Here is a 15,380-nt window from a genome sequence, read left to right as displayed (position 1 = left end):
GTTAACTTGAAGATGTCATTGGTAACCCTACTTATGGACTACAGACCTCTATTGAGGCATCTTGTGTTAGCACAGTCTTAACTGCAAGATCATATTAAACATTAATGTATGATACAATCTATAAGTATAGGAATTATGAACTAGAGTAGGGACAATGTAGTACTGCTGCAATATAAAGTACTGAAACAAACTGGATTGGAGTAGTACGTAATGTCCAGATATTGTAACAAGTGAATATTCCTACTATGCTACGCAGACAACCTGGATCGGAGTACTTGATGTCCGGATACTGTAAAACAATAAGAAGTGAATATCCTTACTATGCTATGGAGATTCTACAATCAAAATGCACAATGGGGATATTCACCTCTTATTGTTTTACAGTATCCGGACATTACATACTACTCTGATCCAGCTTGTTTCAGTGCTTTTTATTGCAGCAGTACTACATTGTCCCTACTCCTACTTAAAAAAAAATTAGCAGTGCTTTCAACTACCCTAATAGAGCAGTCACTACTCTAATAGAGCAGTCATCACTGTAGTTCTGTTAACTGAGAATCTGGATAAGTGGGATCCGGATAACTGAGGCTCCACTGTACTTGTTTATGAACTTTCTGTCAATTCATGAAAGCCAGCTACTGTCACATATCTAAATACTGCTACAATTCTCATATTCATGAGTGAGATCATATTCATGAACGAGATCATATTCATGAACGAGATCACGATCTAATTATTCATAAATTGCAATCCAGCTGTACATGTACTACTGATATGCACCAACCGTTGGCACCAATGTCTGGTGTAGCCACCAGACTAATTCACTTACACACAGCTATGCCAGAATAACATGTACAACATACTCATGCTTTGTGCATACCACTCCACAAGCAGTCCACTTCTTGGTGGCAGGCAACATCTTGTCAACTGTGGAGAACAGCTCACTGATCTACCCACATGTGTATTCTAATATGTTGGTGCTATAACATTGTGAAATGTGCATGCCTGGAGGTTGAAGCTGTACTGTGCTACGGCCGCTTTAGTATATGGAAGGATATAACTAAGACAATTAGCGCATATATTGTATGGCTATCAATACGGCTGTCAATATGACAAAGGTGTCTTCTTAAGTGAATTTGAAGTATTTCTGTGAAAGAAGTAGGGCTGTAGCTGTAGCCACTTTTCTGCTACGCTTACTTGAACGCATAAGGCAGGCAGTCAGTAGAAAATTCCATTAAATAAATGTTATTTATAATTCTGTAGCAACTTGATGAAACTGTTTCGAGTTGATTGAAGGCACTTTTGGGCTAGATTTACCCAACCAAAACTGTCATGAGGAGAAATCAAGGAAGGATTTTGGGTGATATGTTATTATGGGGCATGCCCACACCTTCATCGTCCCTACTATACAGTACATCATACTGTATGATGGGAAAAATGTGCTCTATATTTCCATAATTTGTCAGTGTGCTATATTATCCATAAAAGTGAGTTTATTTTCCTTTGTATGGCAATAAGGCACACTTTGCGTGAACTTGACACAACCATACACATGAAGGCACTGGAATGACCACTATTACCCCCAGTATGATAAATAGCTGTAACAAATGTTACTATAGAAATTACCAACAAATCATTGGCCACACACCCAAATGCTTGTAATTTCAGTGCAATAATCATACAACTTAGACTTTAATTCTTTACTAAACTGTACACCATTGTAAGTTCTTGGTATCTAGGTTTAATGGCCACTTGATATTGACACCTTTAACCTTGCTGCATTGCTAGCTACAACTCAGGGCACACTCTCGGTAAATGATTAGACTACTGTACAAGCTGTCCATTACTTGAATGGTCTAGCGAGCCTTCCACAGTTGTTCCCTGTTTTGGATCTCAATTTGTGTGACAACTTGGTCTACAATTAATCATGATTAGGGAATAGTTTTCTTGGAAGTTTCCTCAGTCATTGTGGCATTCCATGTCATGATAAATGGCATTAATACTTACTTTCTTCTTGATACAACTTTGGATTTATACATTAAACCAGTAAAAGTACCATGTATGCTGCAAAATGTAGCACTCAGGCATGGTCTCAAGCCAAATCAGGCATGGTCTCAAGCCAAATATAGCACTCAATTTTGTGTCACGTTATATTTGTATCTCGACCTCACTCTTAAGCTATACTTCTCATACGTATTGCACTTACCACTGCACTTCAACTAGTATGTATGCACAAAAAGATAGATTAGCAAAATCTTATCTTTACCAAAAGTACGTATAATTATTACTTCTAATATTGTTCTAAGGTGTTTACTCATGAAGACATTCGCACCAAGTTGAGTTTTCCATCATTACTGCTAACATGCATGTATATTATACAGATTTGCATTGGCACCATGTAGTGTCTTGATAAAGTAGGGTATAGCTGTCTTACAGACTGCCTTCTTTAGTAAATTTTGCATAATTTTTATCAAATAATAAAATGTCATTGTTGTTTTAGTTGTTGTGACAATGAAACATTATTTAATTTATATACAGTACATATCCACTTACCAAAATTTCAACTCCAAAACAAGTGCCAACTTTTCCATGATCAAGAGGTCCAATATATCTTATGGCAGCTGCGACAGGAATTAACTCACTTTCTAGCCTCACTTCCACTTCATCTCCAATGGTAAGTGATGTAATGGTAACAAATAATTCTGGTTTGTTAATGAACAAATTATATCTTGAATTTAAGTCAGTTATAGCTAACAGAAACTTCACATAAAGATGGTGTACATGTTTCAGTTGCTCTTTTTCACAATTGACATGTAGTCTAGGAATGGAGTTGTGAACATACCACCCATCAGTATTGGATGAATGCAATAGTTCTCCTTTGTTAACTGAATTTCTAAGACTAGCAAATGTCCTCTTTTGTAAACAGTCCTCCAATAGCATGTAGTATACTAATAATAGAAAGTTAAATAATTAAGTCAAAGGTGCTGCTTACTAAGAGAATACATTACAAGCAGCTACTACACATGTTGATGTTGATTATATGTGACTGAATTTGACAAAACCCGGCTTCGACGCACAAAGCTTCGTTAGGAGATATAGCGATTTTAAGTAATCATTGTGTAATAACTTCCCAGTGCCTACAGCAGTGCAAACAAAATTTGTACCAAGTATGCATCTATTTACTAGCTATCACTGAGTGGGTGTATACATTTCTGATACCCAAAATTAGCCCTGTTTTGGGCAGCTTTTCTTGAGCGGGTAATCATATCACAGGTGGTAGTAATAGAGAGGGAGGGTGGGGGGTGGTGGGTGGGCTTAATATAGGGGTATAAAATGAAGCAAGAAGACGATTGGAATCCAGAGGCCAAGTTTGGGCTCTCCATGGCCCTCCATGGCCCTCAAATCACTCCAAATTGACTGAGAACACTATTGGTGAGCTCTCTGTAAAGTCCCAGCTCACTACACACCATTATCATAAAGCCATGGCCATTCAATGGCACCAATCTCCCACTCGTGGCTTTGACAGGGTCGGAAGAAAGCTGCCACAGAAACCAGACTTGCCAGTCCTGAAGGAAGTACGGTGTGGAATATCATAGTGTATTAGGCCAGCAATCCATTTCTGGTAAAAACGTAAGTTTGATTTTGTGTGTGTGGAAGCCTTGTTATGTGAAATCCGGTCACATATTGACAACTTATATAAGTGTGTACATATAAACAGTAAATAACAGCACATGCATTAATTTAATTATAGTATGTGTGTGTGTGTGTGTGTGTGTGTGTGTGTGTGTGTGTGTGTGTGTGTGTGTGTGTGTGTGTGTGTGTGTGTGTGTGTGTGTGTGTGTGTGTGTGTGTGTGTGTGTGTGTGTGTGTGTGTGTGTGTGTGATAAACCATGGATGGCTGTCAGTAAAAACAAATGCAACACAAAGGAGACAAAGGTAAGTTCATGATGCGTACATTGTGCGTATACTGTGGTATGCAAAAAAGAACATCTATGGACAAAGTGGTGTCAAACAGTGAAAAATCAAGCCCATAGCTTTAGCCGTTATCTAATTATGCTTGTTTAAATAGTATAGTGGTGTAGCCCCAAAATTAGCCAAATCATGCACTTTTCAGAAAAGCGTGAGACTTTTCACATGAATAGTACTCCTCATGACATGCATTTTTGATATAGTGCCATCACAGATTTGACCTTTTGTGACCTTTTTTCTGATAATTTTTTCTTTATCTCCTTAAGGCATTAATTGATGTGGTAAAACATTGTATCAAAGTAAAGATCTTGTTAAATGAAACAACTTGGTTTCTATTTGAAGTTAATATGTAATTCCATTTTGAAGTTACGATCAAAATTCTCTGAGTTTATCTGCCCTTGAGGTGTAAATTACCCATGGGGAGGTAAATTATCTCAAAATTCATGGGTAATATAAATGATCATAACTTTGGAATGACATTACCTATTAAATTCAAATAAAACTATGTTGTTTTGTTCAACAAGATCTTTATTTTGGTACCATTTATAACCCTTAAACCCAGAGAACTTTTCGAAAATGCGTGTTTACACAATATGGGCACGCATGGCAACACTAGGTGGGGTAACTTAATTCTTACAGCCTACAAATACACATAGATTAAAAGTGTGCTTACTGGGCTACTTGGAGAAGGTTAAATGAACACTGTAACTACAGTGGCTTACTTGTTATGAAGTGGTAGTCGTGTCTCTGTGTTTCTAAATTCTTGCCACATGTTTAATTTTGATTGCAGGTTTACTCATGTGAGTCATATATGGCCTGATGCACAATTTCACGAAGAATTGAATGGAAGTTGTTGCAAAGCAATAGGATCAACTACCATTGAGTTATCAACCATTTTATAAAGGTATGTAAAGGGTTTGCATGTTTTCTTACTGAAAAGTTATTTTCATGGCTAGTTTTGGTCTCACCATTTAGCGTTAGGGTAAAACCCTAGGTATCATTTTAATCCTTGCTACATCACAAGTAGGATGACATAAATTGCATAGCTATAGGATGGATGCTTTGAAAGTTACAGCGCTTTGTGCAAAGCATGCATATTTATTAAGTTTAAATCCAGTTTTCTGGATTATGTGGGTTTAAGGGTTAAGAAGTTGATTAATGGTTCAGGAAGATAAAGACAAATATGATCAAATTTCTGGGTAAAAATGACCATAAGGTCACCAAAGGTCAATCTGCAATGGCACTATATCAAAAAAATTACATCATGAGGAGTACTACGTATGTGGAAAGTTTCATGCTTTTACGAAAAAGTGCATAACTAATTTTTTGTATTGTGCTGCTATACTAGAAGGCATCAGGAGGCAGTTGGTCAGTCAGTAAAGAATTCCACTGCATAACAAATTAAACTTTGTAGCAATCTATTGGAAGCATTTAGGGTTGTACTAAAGGCACTTTGGGCTTGGTTATACCTAACCATTGCTATCAAGGTGCCAGCATGGTATTGTAAAGCTGTTTTTGATGGGTGGTATTTTTGGCCAGAAAACCTCCAAGATCCTTAATATACAGTACTATCATACTGTATGATTGCCTGTAGCTGTTTTATGTATAGTTGCACATATCGATTTCTTTACTCCTTCTACTGTCTTGCTCTAAATTCCAAAACTACTCTCAATAATAAGCTAAAACTTTGCTACCCTTTCTATGGACTCTGTAAATAATGTTAAGATAATAAAAAACGAAATCTGGAAATTGTGCAAACTATGTGGGGGTTTGCTGAGATGGTCACATTTGTAACAATGAGACTAAAGTGAGAAGGATGCAGCTGTACTTATACAGTGATTGAATCACTACTGTAAGCAGAGCACGGTGACTACAGTCTTAAACAAACTGAGCACAGCAAACACACCCTTAATTAATGTCTACAGACAGTATCCACATATTTCCAATAAGTGGGCCTGGCTCATTAAAGAAATTGGCTTGCTACAAGCAGGAGCGCATCAAATCCCATGCATTTAACTTCGTAAAGAGTAAAATTCAAACATGGCTGCCACGTACTATATTAAGTAACTTTTAAAATTTCTTAATTAGGATATTGTGTGGAGGCGCATGCTCGAATACATCATGTTTCTGCTGCGATGAAGCGAAGCTATGGAAATGAAGTACACTGGCATGATCGAGGAACAGTAGCACAGGCTTAGCAGGACAGTCTTTCTACAATTGATCACGCAAAATTACTCCAAGACTCTATTTGACTATTCCAAGCTTTACCTTCGACTCGATGATCTTCCTATCAAAGCACCTTTATTATCTTCACACTAGAGTAGCAGCTCATTCAGTATGTCCCTGTTGCACGTAAGAATGATGTAGCCAATTATATACACAGTAACACTGGATACCATGTTTGAATTTTGTTTGTAGTATTGGTAGTGTACGGATTACACGCTCCCTTGTCCATAGGATTCGATGCGCTCCTGCTACAAGTCTAGACTATGATATATACAACAGCAATCAATTTTGTAGTGGACAGTGGGCACAGTTTCACGTTAAGTCTGCACATATGTAGTAATACATACTGCAACGTGCCTACATGGAAATAAATTTTATGGCATCTTAATATGCTTCTCTAAAGAAAAGACACTTAATGCCTTGATATGGTTCCTTTTATGAAGAAGGACAACGATGCTCAACTGAAAATAAAAGAAAAAGCACAGAAAGCTTGGAATCAGAAAAGATACACTGTACAGCTGAGTTTGTTATTGTGGAATAAAATGGTGGCCATCACATCTGAACCAGGTCAGGTCATTGGGTCACATATTGTCCTCATCATCCATATTATAAAATGTCTCTGTCTGACCCAGATTATATCACATGTGAAATAAACTAACATGAAAATTAACATATCATGTTAGTCCTGCAAAATACCAACTTCATTAGTAAGCCATGCTAACTTATTGGGATAGTGTGTTACTGTCTGTTGGCATACATGAAGCCACACCTTTTATCAGCATCCTTTTAACAGTCTAGATACATTTAAGACCATCAGCTACAGTTTTGCTTTAGAAAACAATAGAGGTGCACCAATATGGAAATTTACCAATATTCCAGCAACTGATATATTGGCTACAAAATTACCGATTCCGAATTTTCAATACTGATATTTATAAAGGTAGTGGGTTGTGTCTGATCATAAAGTATTTCAATGTAAAAATATGGCAAACCACCCCCTATAAAGCTGTTAGCTAAAACTTTTTTGTAAAAGGGAAAAAACATATGAAAAAAGTGGTAATAAAAAAAGGTCTGTGAAAGAGCAAATAATTACCACAATCAGTATTTAAGTGAAATATATACCAAAATTAAACATTTTCAGATATTAGTGACACCGCGTTATCTGTACTGATACCGATACTGATATCAGTGCACCTCTAGAAAACAAGACATGGTAACCATGCTCCTTGATCTACTTGAGTTAAGCAGCAAGATCATGATACTCTAATAAAGCAGTCATCCTAATATTGCAGCCATGTATCAAACACATGTGAATAGCTACAGTATGCTATAACAAAATGTAAACAAATTATTCTAAAAATGAAGTAGGGATCCAGTACCAAACAGTAGATATGAATGTAATACAACACACCCTGTATGTAGAAAATCCCTATTTTGGCATTAATCAAATGTGACTGAATTTGACAAAACAAGGCTTCGACGCACAAAGCTTTGTTAGGAGATATGGCGATTTTAAGGAATCATTGTGTAATAACTTCCCAGTGCCTACAGCTGTGCAGACAAAATTTGCACCAATTGTTCATCTGTTCACTAGCTATCACTGAGTGGGTGTATACATTTCTGATACCCAACATTTGCCCTGTTTTGAGCAGCTTTTTCGAGCGGGTAATAATATCACAGGTGATAGTAATAGGGTGGGAGGATGGGGGTGGACGGTGGTCTTAATATACGGGTATAAAATGAAGTAAGAAGACGATTGGTACCACGACGGTCCAGGGAACCACAACGGACGTTTCTGCTGGGTCGACAACAGGCAGCGGCAAGTCCTCCGATCCTTTAACCAGAGGAGATATCCCGGCAATCGTTGAAGAGATCACGAAGCAGCTCCGCTCGAACAGTGATGGAGGCCACGCGTCCTTGACGCCAGGTACGTGATAGACACGCACTGTATGCCCCCCCCTCCCCTTGTCGTAACCCATGGGCCCATTTGGGTAAGGGACACTCCCAGGTCTCAGGGTCCGTTGTGCCCCGGTGCGGACTACCGGGTGACCGCGTGCGCCTTTGTAACCCCCCCCCGCACAACACAATCCCTTTGTCACTGTATATACTTGTATGTAGCTCATGTGTGTGGCTCATGAATTGTCGATTGCTGTACAAGTATTGTAATGCCCCCACACCTCCCCTCCCCTTGGGCCTCCCAAGTATAAGGGCCACTACACATATGTCAAGGGATGTATGGCTTAGACGTGAGCATGTAGGTAGCGTTGATAAAAAAAAAAATTAATTAATTAATTTAAAAAATATATATATATATAAAAAATAAATAAAATAAAAAAAAAAAAAAAAAAGGACATGCCATGCCCTGCATACTTAGGTAGGAATCATCTTTCATGTAATAAACATTACTCCATTGCAGCCATTGCAAGGATCCCTTCTCCGGAGACCATTTCCCATGTACCTGTAACCTCCGACCCGCCATTAAGACAAGGACTAACACCAAGTCAAGACCCAGAACAAAGTGATGATGCCCCACCAAGAGGCACAACGGACAGTGTTACCTTCAGTGCAGGGTTCCCACCAGTACCGTCCAAGCTGGTAAAGCGGATTCAGGATGGTGAATATGTGGACTTGGCCGAGCTTACAATAGACTGTCTAAGCATGCCGGGTCTTTTCGACGCGAGCAGATCAACCCAGATCAGGAAACGGCCTATTACTTCCATTACTGAGTGGACACAGTGCTTCAACAACTACACTTCTATCCGTGGACGCACCCAGCCAGAAAAGATCCATGATTTTTTAGGATATGAACACTTGATTATAGAGGCACACTTGGAGTATTTTGGAGATGCGTGGGCAGTGTACGACCGTCGTTTTCGACAAATTGCAGCATCCCGCGGAGACATTATTTGGGCAAGACGAGACATGGACCTGTGGCACACAGTATTCGCGGGTTGCCAACGCCGACCATATTGCAAACACTGTTTCGGGCCAACTCATTCAGAGGATCAATGCTGTGCAGCTTTGGTGCCCCTACCCAGGGAGAGAACGACTGTGACACCTCAACCTCCGAAACCCAGAATCTGCCGAGAATGGAACTTCTCGCAATGCTCTTTCTTGGGTTGTCGGTATATCCATGCTTGCTTGACCTGTTACACCGACCCAGACTCCACAGGCAGCAACCACAAATGGATCCAGTGTCATCGAAACCCTAACCGACGCCGAGGACCTTCAGCACCCCCTCCAAGGGGGGTGCCCCCACTGATGGGGATGTCACAGCCCCCTTATTGAAGAGGATGCTAGACAAACACTTGCATGGCTGTAATCCAGGAACCGTCTTGATTAGCACACAGTTAGGATCACTAGGCAATTACAATTGTGAATAGAAATCAACACGAGCACAACTCCAATTTTGTGACCCACCCCCATATGTTCCTTTTTCCTTTTGTGTATGTATTAAGCCATTGTCCTTAGCATATGGTGTCATGTGATCTGCAATTAAGATAATAATGTGATTGTTATCATTAGGGATAAAGGGTTATGCCTGCCATAATACCTCCCTCCCTCTCTTTTTTTTTTCTCCCTGTAGTGCCCATCTATGACTTACCACCGGAATTGTGGGATAAAGAGCTGGTGCAACAGGCTCCCAGGCCACCTTCCCCTGACAGCTGGTTACAGCAATGGTCATCCTCACTCCAAACTAATTCCCCTTTCCAAGTGCCCATCACAGCTAGCTTGGTACATACCCCGCTTTGTGCCCCGGCATGGTATTCAATGCTGATAAATCACCCTCATAGGCAGCTGGTGCAATTCACACTATGTGGTATCCAAGAGGGCTTCCGTATTGGCTTCACAAAACCCACATCATTGAAGTCTGCCAAACGCAACTTGAAAGGAGCACGAGAACACCCTGATGTAGTTTCCGACTACCTTGCAACAGAGCTATCCCTAGGCCGAATCGCAGGACCTTTCCCCCCAGCAGCAGTCCCTCAAGTCCACCTAAATCGTTTTGGCGTAATCCCCAAAGGTCAGACAGGGAGATGGAGGCTCATTGTGGACCTGTCCCACCCCAAAGGTCAGAGCGTGAACGATGGCATACCTAAACATTTATGCTCCCTTAAGTACGTAACCATTGATGAGGCCATAAAGGGGATCGTCCAGCTTGGCCGTGGCACTCTACTGGCCAAGATTGACATAAAGAGTGCATTTCGCCTAATCCCAGTCCATCCAGCAGATAGGCACATGCTAGGGATGAAGTGGGGGAGATGGAGTATACATTGACACCTGCCTCCCGTTTGGGTTACGTTCAGCGCCCAAACTGTTTAATATCCTAGCAGAATTCTTAGCTTGGATAGTTAGACAAAGCAATGTGTCATTCTTAATTCACTACCTGGATGATTTCCTAACGATGGGGCCTCCCTCCTCCCCAGTCTGCCAACACAATTTAGATACAATCATTCAAACCTGTGATTACCTTGGTGTCCCACTGGCATTGGAAAAAGTAGAGGGTCCACTTACCACCCTGCCATTCCTAGGCATTGTTCTAGACACCAGCAGGATGGAGGCAAGACTACCTGAAGAAAAGCTTTTGAAACTGCGGAAAGAAATTGTCGACTGGATCGGCTACACCAATGCAACAAAACGGGAAATTCTCTCCCTGGTCGGATCTCTGCAGCATGCTGCAAAAGTGGTACGCTGCGGCAGAGCTTTTGTCTCCCGCATGTATGTAACAGCAGCCAAAGTAAGAGAGCTACATTTCTACACCAGATTAAACGTGGAGTTTAGGTCAGACCTGTGTTGGTGGCACACTTTCTTAACGGACTGGAATGGCCTCAGCCTGCTCCGCTGGAATGACAACAACTGGTCTCCCAGCCACATCATCCAGACAGATGCATCAGGCTCTTGGGGGTGTGGTGCCTTTTGGGAGGGCCAGTGGTTGCAATGGTGCTGGCCACCAGAATGGGCCCAATACAACATCATGATAAAAGAACTGGTTCCCATAGTTTTGAGTTGCGCTGTCTGGGGTAAACAGTTGGCAGGGAGTAAAGTACTGTTTGAATGTGACAACTCCAGCGTGGTCGCTGCAGTTAACAAGCAATACACAAGAGAACCAACAGCCATGCACTTACTACGGGGTCTCTGGTTTTTTGTAGCCTATTTTGATATTGATGTTAAGTGTAAGCATATAGCAGGGGTAACCAACACAACAGCAGATCACTTGTCCCGTGGTAACCTACGTCAATTTTTCTCTTTACACCCTCAGGCATCCCTCCAGCCATCTCCACTGCCTCCACCATTGCTCCAGATCATAGCGGGAGGGCCAGATTGGACATCACCTCTATTCAGGCAGCTGTACAATACTACTTTGAGAATGGTTTAGCACCAGCTACTCAACGATGTTATAGTGCCGGCCAACAAAGATACATACAATTCTGCACACAAGCTAATCTAACACAGATACCCACTTCAGAAAGCACATTGTCATTGTTTGTAGCTTATTTAGCACGCACAGGTTTAGCACACAGCACAATAAAAGTCTATCTTTCCTCTATTGGTAATTTACACTTATCCTGCAGTCAGCACCACGTGTACCGCAGGGCTCTCACCCCACGCTTGGAACAGATCCTCCAGGGCATCAAACGAGAACAAGCCAGTACACGCCCAGTCAGAATACGCCTCCCCGTCACAGTGGACATCATGCATAGCATCTACTCAGTTTTGTCTAAGACCCCAAACCAATACCAGGAAATCATGCTGTGGGCAGCATGCTGCACCGCATTCTTCGGTTTCCTCCGAGTGGGAGAAATGACCGTCCCTACGAAGACTGCTTTTAATGACTCCATTCACTTGTCCTTAGGGGACGTTGCTCTTGACAGCAGGTCAACACCAACCATAATTTGGCTCATGATCAAGCAGTCTAAGACTGACCCCTTCCGAAAGGGAGCCAGGTTATGCCTGGGTCTAACAGATTCGATAGTCTGCCCAATCAAGGCATTGCTTCCTTACTTGGCACTTAGAGGTAGCAAACCCGGTTCATTATTCCTTGTGGAGGACAAAACACCCCTGACTCGGGTCCAGTTTAAGTCTCTCCTCTCTGCTACATTAAAGAAGGCTGGGCTAGATGACTCACAATACAACACCCACAGTTTCAGGATAGGCGCAGCCACTGCAGCAAAGGCAGCAGGAATCTCAGATGCACATATCCAATTATTGGGCCGCTGGAGGAGTTCAGCATTCCAAGGCTACATCAAAACACTCGTCCAAGTTCTCACAAGGCTCTCCAAGCAACTGGTATCTGCTCCTGGGTCTCAATGGAAATAGCTTACAAGAAACAAGTGCGTCATACATTAGCATACCAAATAATTATACCTTCATATGGCATATCTTTGTATAGACTGTTGTACTCACATATTTGCACATGTTATATAGAGTAATCATTGAATATTATAAGGGCACAAGGAAAGTGAAGTGATCAACAAACAGGCTGGCTTCTGGTGGATATGCAGAGGCTCCTGCTATTCCTATGGCTTGGAGGGAAAGGCAGTAGCCTTTCTTTGGCCTGTAGAAATTTTGTGGCTTCATATTGGGGGAATCCCCAAGAATTTCTACCTCCAAGCCTTTATAGTAAATAATTGGCCAATATATTTCGGGTACTAAACTTAATTTGCTGAAAGTGGCCTCCTTTGTTAAAACGGCTAAATAGGAGAACCAGGGAGCCCTGCACAACCACCAAGAAAACCACCATCAGCTGACGGTGGCATTTCAATGTTCAGTGGGATAGAGGAAGGGACCAGGCTTGCTGGGTCTCAACTAACTAGCTACATTAATCAAATGTGACTGAATTTGACAAAACAAGGCTTCGACGCACAAAGCTTTGTTAGGAGATATGGCGATTTTAAGGAATCATTGTGTAATAACTTCCCAGTGCCTACAGCTGTGCAGACAAAATTTGCACCAATTGTTCATCTGTTCACTAGCTATCACTGAGTGGGTGTATACATTTCTGATACCCAACATTTGCCCTGTTTTGAGCAGCTTTTTCGAGCGGGTAATAATATCACAGGTGATAGTAATAGGGTGGGAGGGTGGGGGTGGACGGTGGTCTTAATATACGGGTATAAAATGGAGTAAGAAGACGATTGGAATCCAGAGGCCAAGTTTGGGCTCTCCATGGCCCTCAAATTACTCCAAATTGACTGAGAACACTATTGGCGAGCTCTCTGTGAAGTCCCAGCTCACTACTCACCATTATCACAAAGCCATGGCCATTTAATGGTGCCAATCTCACACTCGTGGCTTTGACAGGGTCGGAAGAAAGCTGCTACAGAAACCAGACTTGCCAGTGCTGAAGGAAGTACAGTGTGAAATATGATAGTGTATTAGACCAGCAATCCATTTCTGGTAAAATCGTAAGTTTGATTTTGTGTGCGTGGAAGCCTTGTTATATGAAATCCGGTCACAAATGCTGATTGCATATCACCATAGGAATTTTCCCACAAAGCTATAATACAGTCGATTTATAATTTCACACACACATGCCAATTTTTAGTGTATTTCTGCGTAGGTAAAGTAAATTCTGCATATGGATAACACTAAACCCTCCCGTGGGTATAAATAAAACCATGTGTTGGTGCAGAAAAAGCTATCCTCCATATGAAGCCACAGCCATGTATGGGCTATTCTCCATGCTTGGCATGATTGATAAATCTGTGATGCATTGCTCTAGTAAGGAACAATGGTAGCTACTCATGTACACATGGTTCTACTACTACTCTCAAGTTTAAATGCCTGTCTGGTGATGTCATCAGTGAAGGGAGGGAGTGACGAAGTGTGCTTATAAACCTATAGCTAAGAATACATATCACAAGGTAACATGTACATATACCCATACTTATAGCATGATATCAGCTCAACAGGCTTTGACTTAGAATCGAGAAGGCTCACCCATGGCAGATGTTTTAGTGTGGCACACTACACACACATGATATATTGTGCCACATGAATGTGCCACACAAGATTGCTACATAGCTAACACAATGTGGCAGGCTGCCTGGCATATGCTGCAGCCAGTATGTGAGAAATAAAGGTTAAATAATGTCTATATTATTATTCTGCATTGGCTCAAAGGTGGTTATTATAACAGTGGCTTTTGTAAGCAGAGTTTAATGGCCAATAAACACTGTAGCAGGCTATGTAGACTACGTGCCACACAGAAAAATTGTATATCTTCAACTTGAAGGGGGGTATGTCCCCTACATACATGACTGAGCAGTTTTGAGGCTTTTTCGAGAGAGTTTTATGCTAGACAAGTTACAAAACAGTCGAGAAGATACTTCTGTACATAATATGCTGTTTAAAGTGGTTTGTTTGCATAGCATTTCCTTAGCAGTGCTTAGTAACAAAATTAGATAGTTATGAAATCAGAAATTGCAATAACTTAATTAATTTACAAAAAAACCTATTAGCTCGAATAAGTATATAGTACATTATAGTTGATTAAATCCAGATGTGCTAGCTAGCTGCTTCCTGGATAGCACACCAAATTGTTTTGCAATGTGTGAGCTAGGAATGATGAAAATGAAATGGTTAGTTGCATTATCTTGCAAATGGCTGCTTGAATTAGGTATGTGGAAGTTTACTTGAGAACATTGGTAAGCTAGGAATACTCTAATAAAGTAGGCACCTTAATACAACAGCCATGTACGTGTATGATATTCTAGTAGTGCAGTAATACATGTATATATACCATAGCTATGTTATAAAATTGTAAACATAGTATCTAATCCAAAACAGCCAAGCTGTAAAAAAAGAGTGCAGCCCTCAGAAAGGCAATGGTGAAAAAAGATGTGAAATCCAAGGTGGCAGCCAAGAAAAGGCTGTGATGGTAGGTTAATGGTAAAAATTTTAATAACGACAATTCAGGTGAATTTGGTGCCAAGGCCATTTCTTGGCCACCACCTTGGATTTCACATCTTTTTTCACCATAGCCTTTCTGAGGGCCGCACTCTTTTTTTACAGCTTGGCTGTTTAAGGAGAAAATTTAATTAAAATACTTTCAAGGCTAATTTCCTGGTGCACTTTAAAAGACATGCTGAATCATGCTGTATACTGAACACTAGACTACTTGGTTACTATGCTGCACCTCTAAATAAACAACATAGACTAACTATTTTGACTACGTTGTTTTT

At 40.9% G+C, this 15,380-nt stretch overlaps 2 protein-coding genes across 2 annotated transcripts in view; both read right to left on the bottom strand.

The window, feature by feature from the left end:
• Positions 1 to 15,380, bottom strand: part of LOC136254385 (N-alpha-acetyltransferase 50-like) — a 314,728-nt gene that overhangs the window by 68,131 nt on the left and 231,217 nt on the right. The window lies entirely within an intron of this gene.
• Positions 1 to 15,380, bottom strand: part of LOC136241572 (uncharacterized) — a 96,723-nt gene that overhangs the window by 16,842 nt on the left and 64,501 nt on the right. The window contains exon 5 of the mRNA XM_066032804.1: positions 2,554 to 2,948. Coding sequence (XP_065888876.1) covers positions 2,554 to 2,948 — 395 coding nt within the window. The remainder of the gene's footprint in view (positions 1 to 2,553; positions 2,949 to 15,380) is intronic.

This window comes from Dysidea avara, chromosome 1 (assembly GCF_963678975.1).
Source record: "Dysidea avara chromosome 1, odDysAvar1.4, whole genome shotgun sequence".
Classification (NCBI taxonomy): Eukaryota; Metazoa; Porifera; class Demospongiae; order Dictyoceratida; family Dysideidae; genus Dysidea; species Dysidea avara.
The sequence above is the reverse complement of the archived record's forward strand: the minus strand, read 5'-3'. Positions and strand labels throughout refer to the sequence as shown.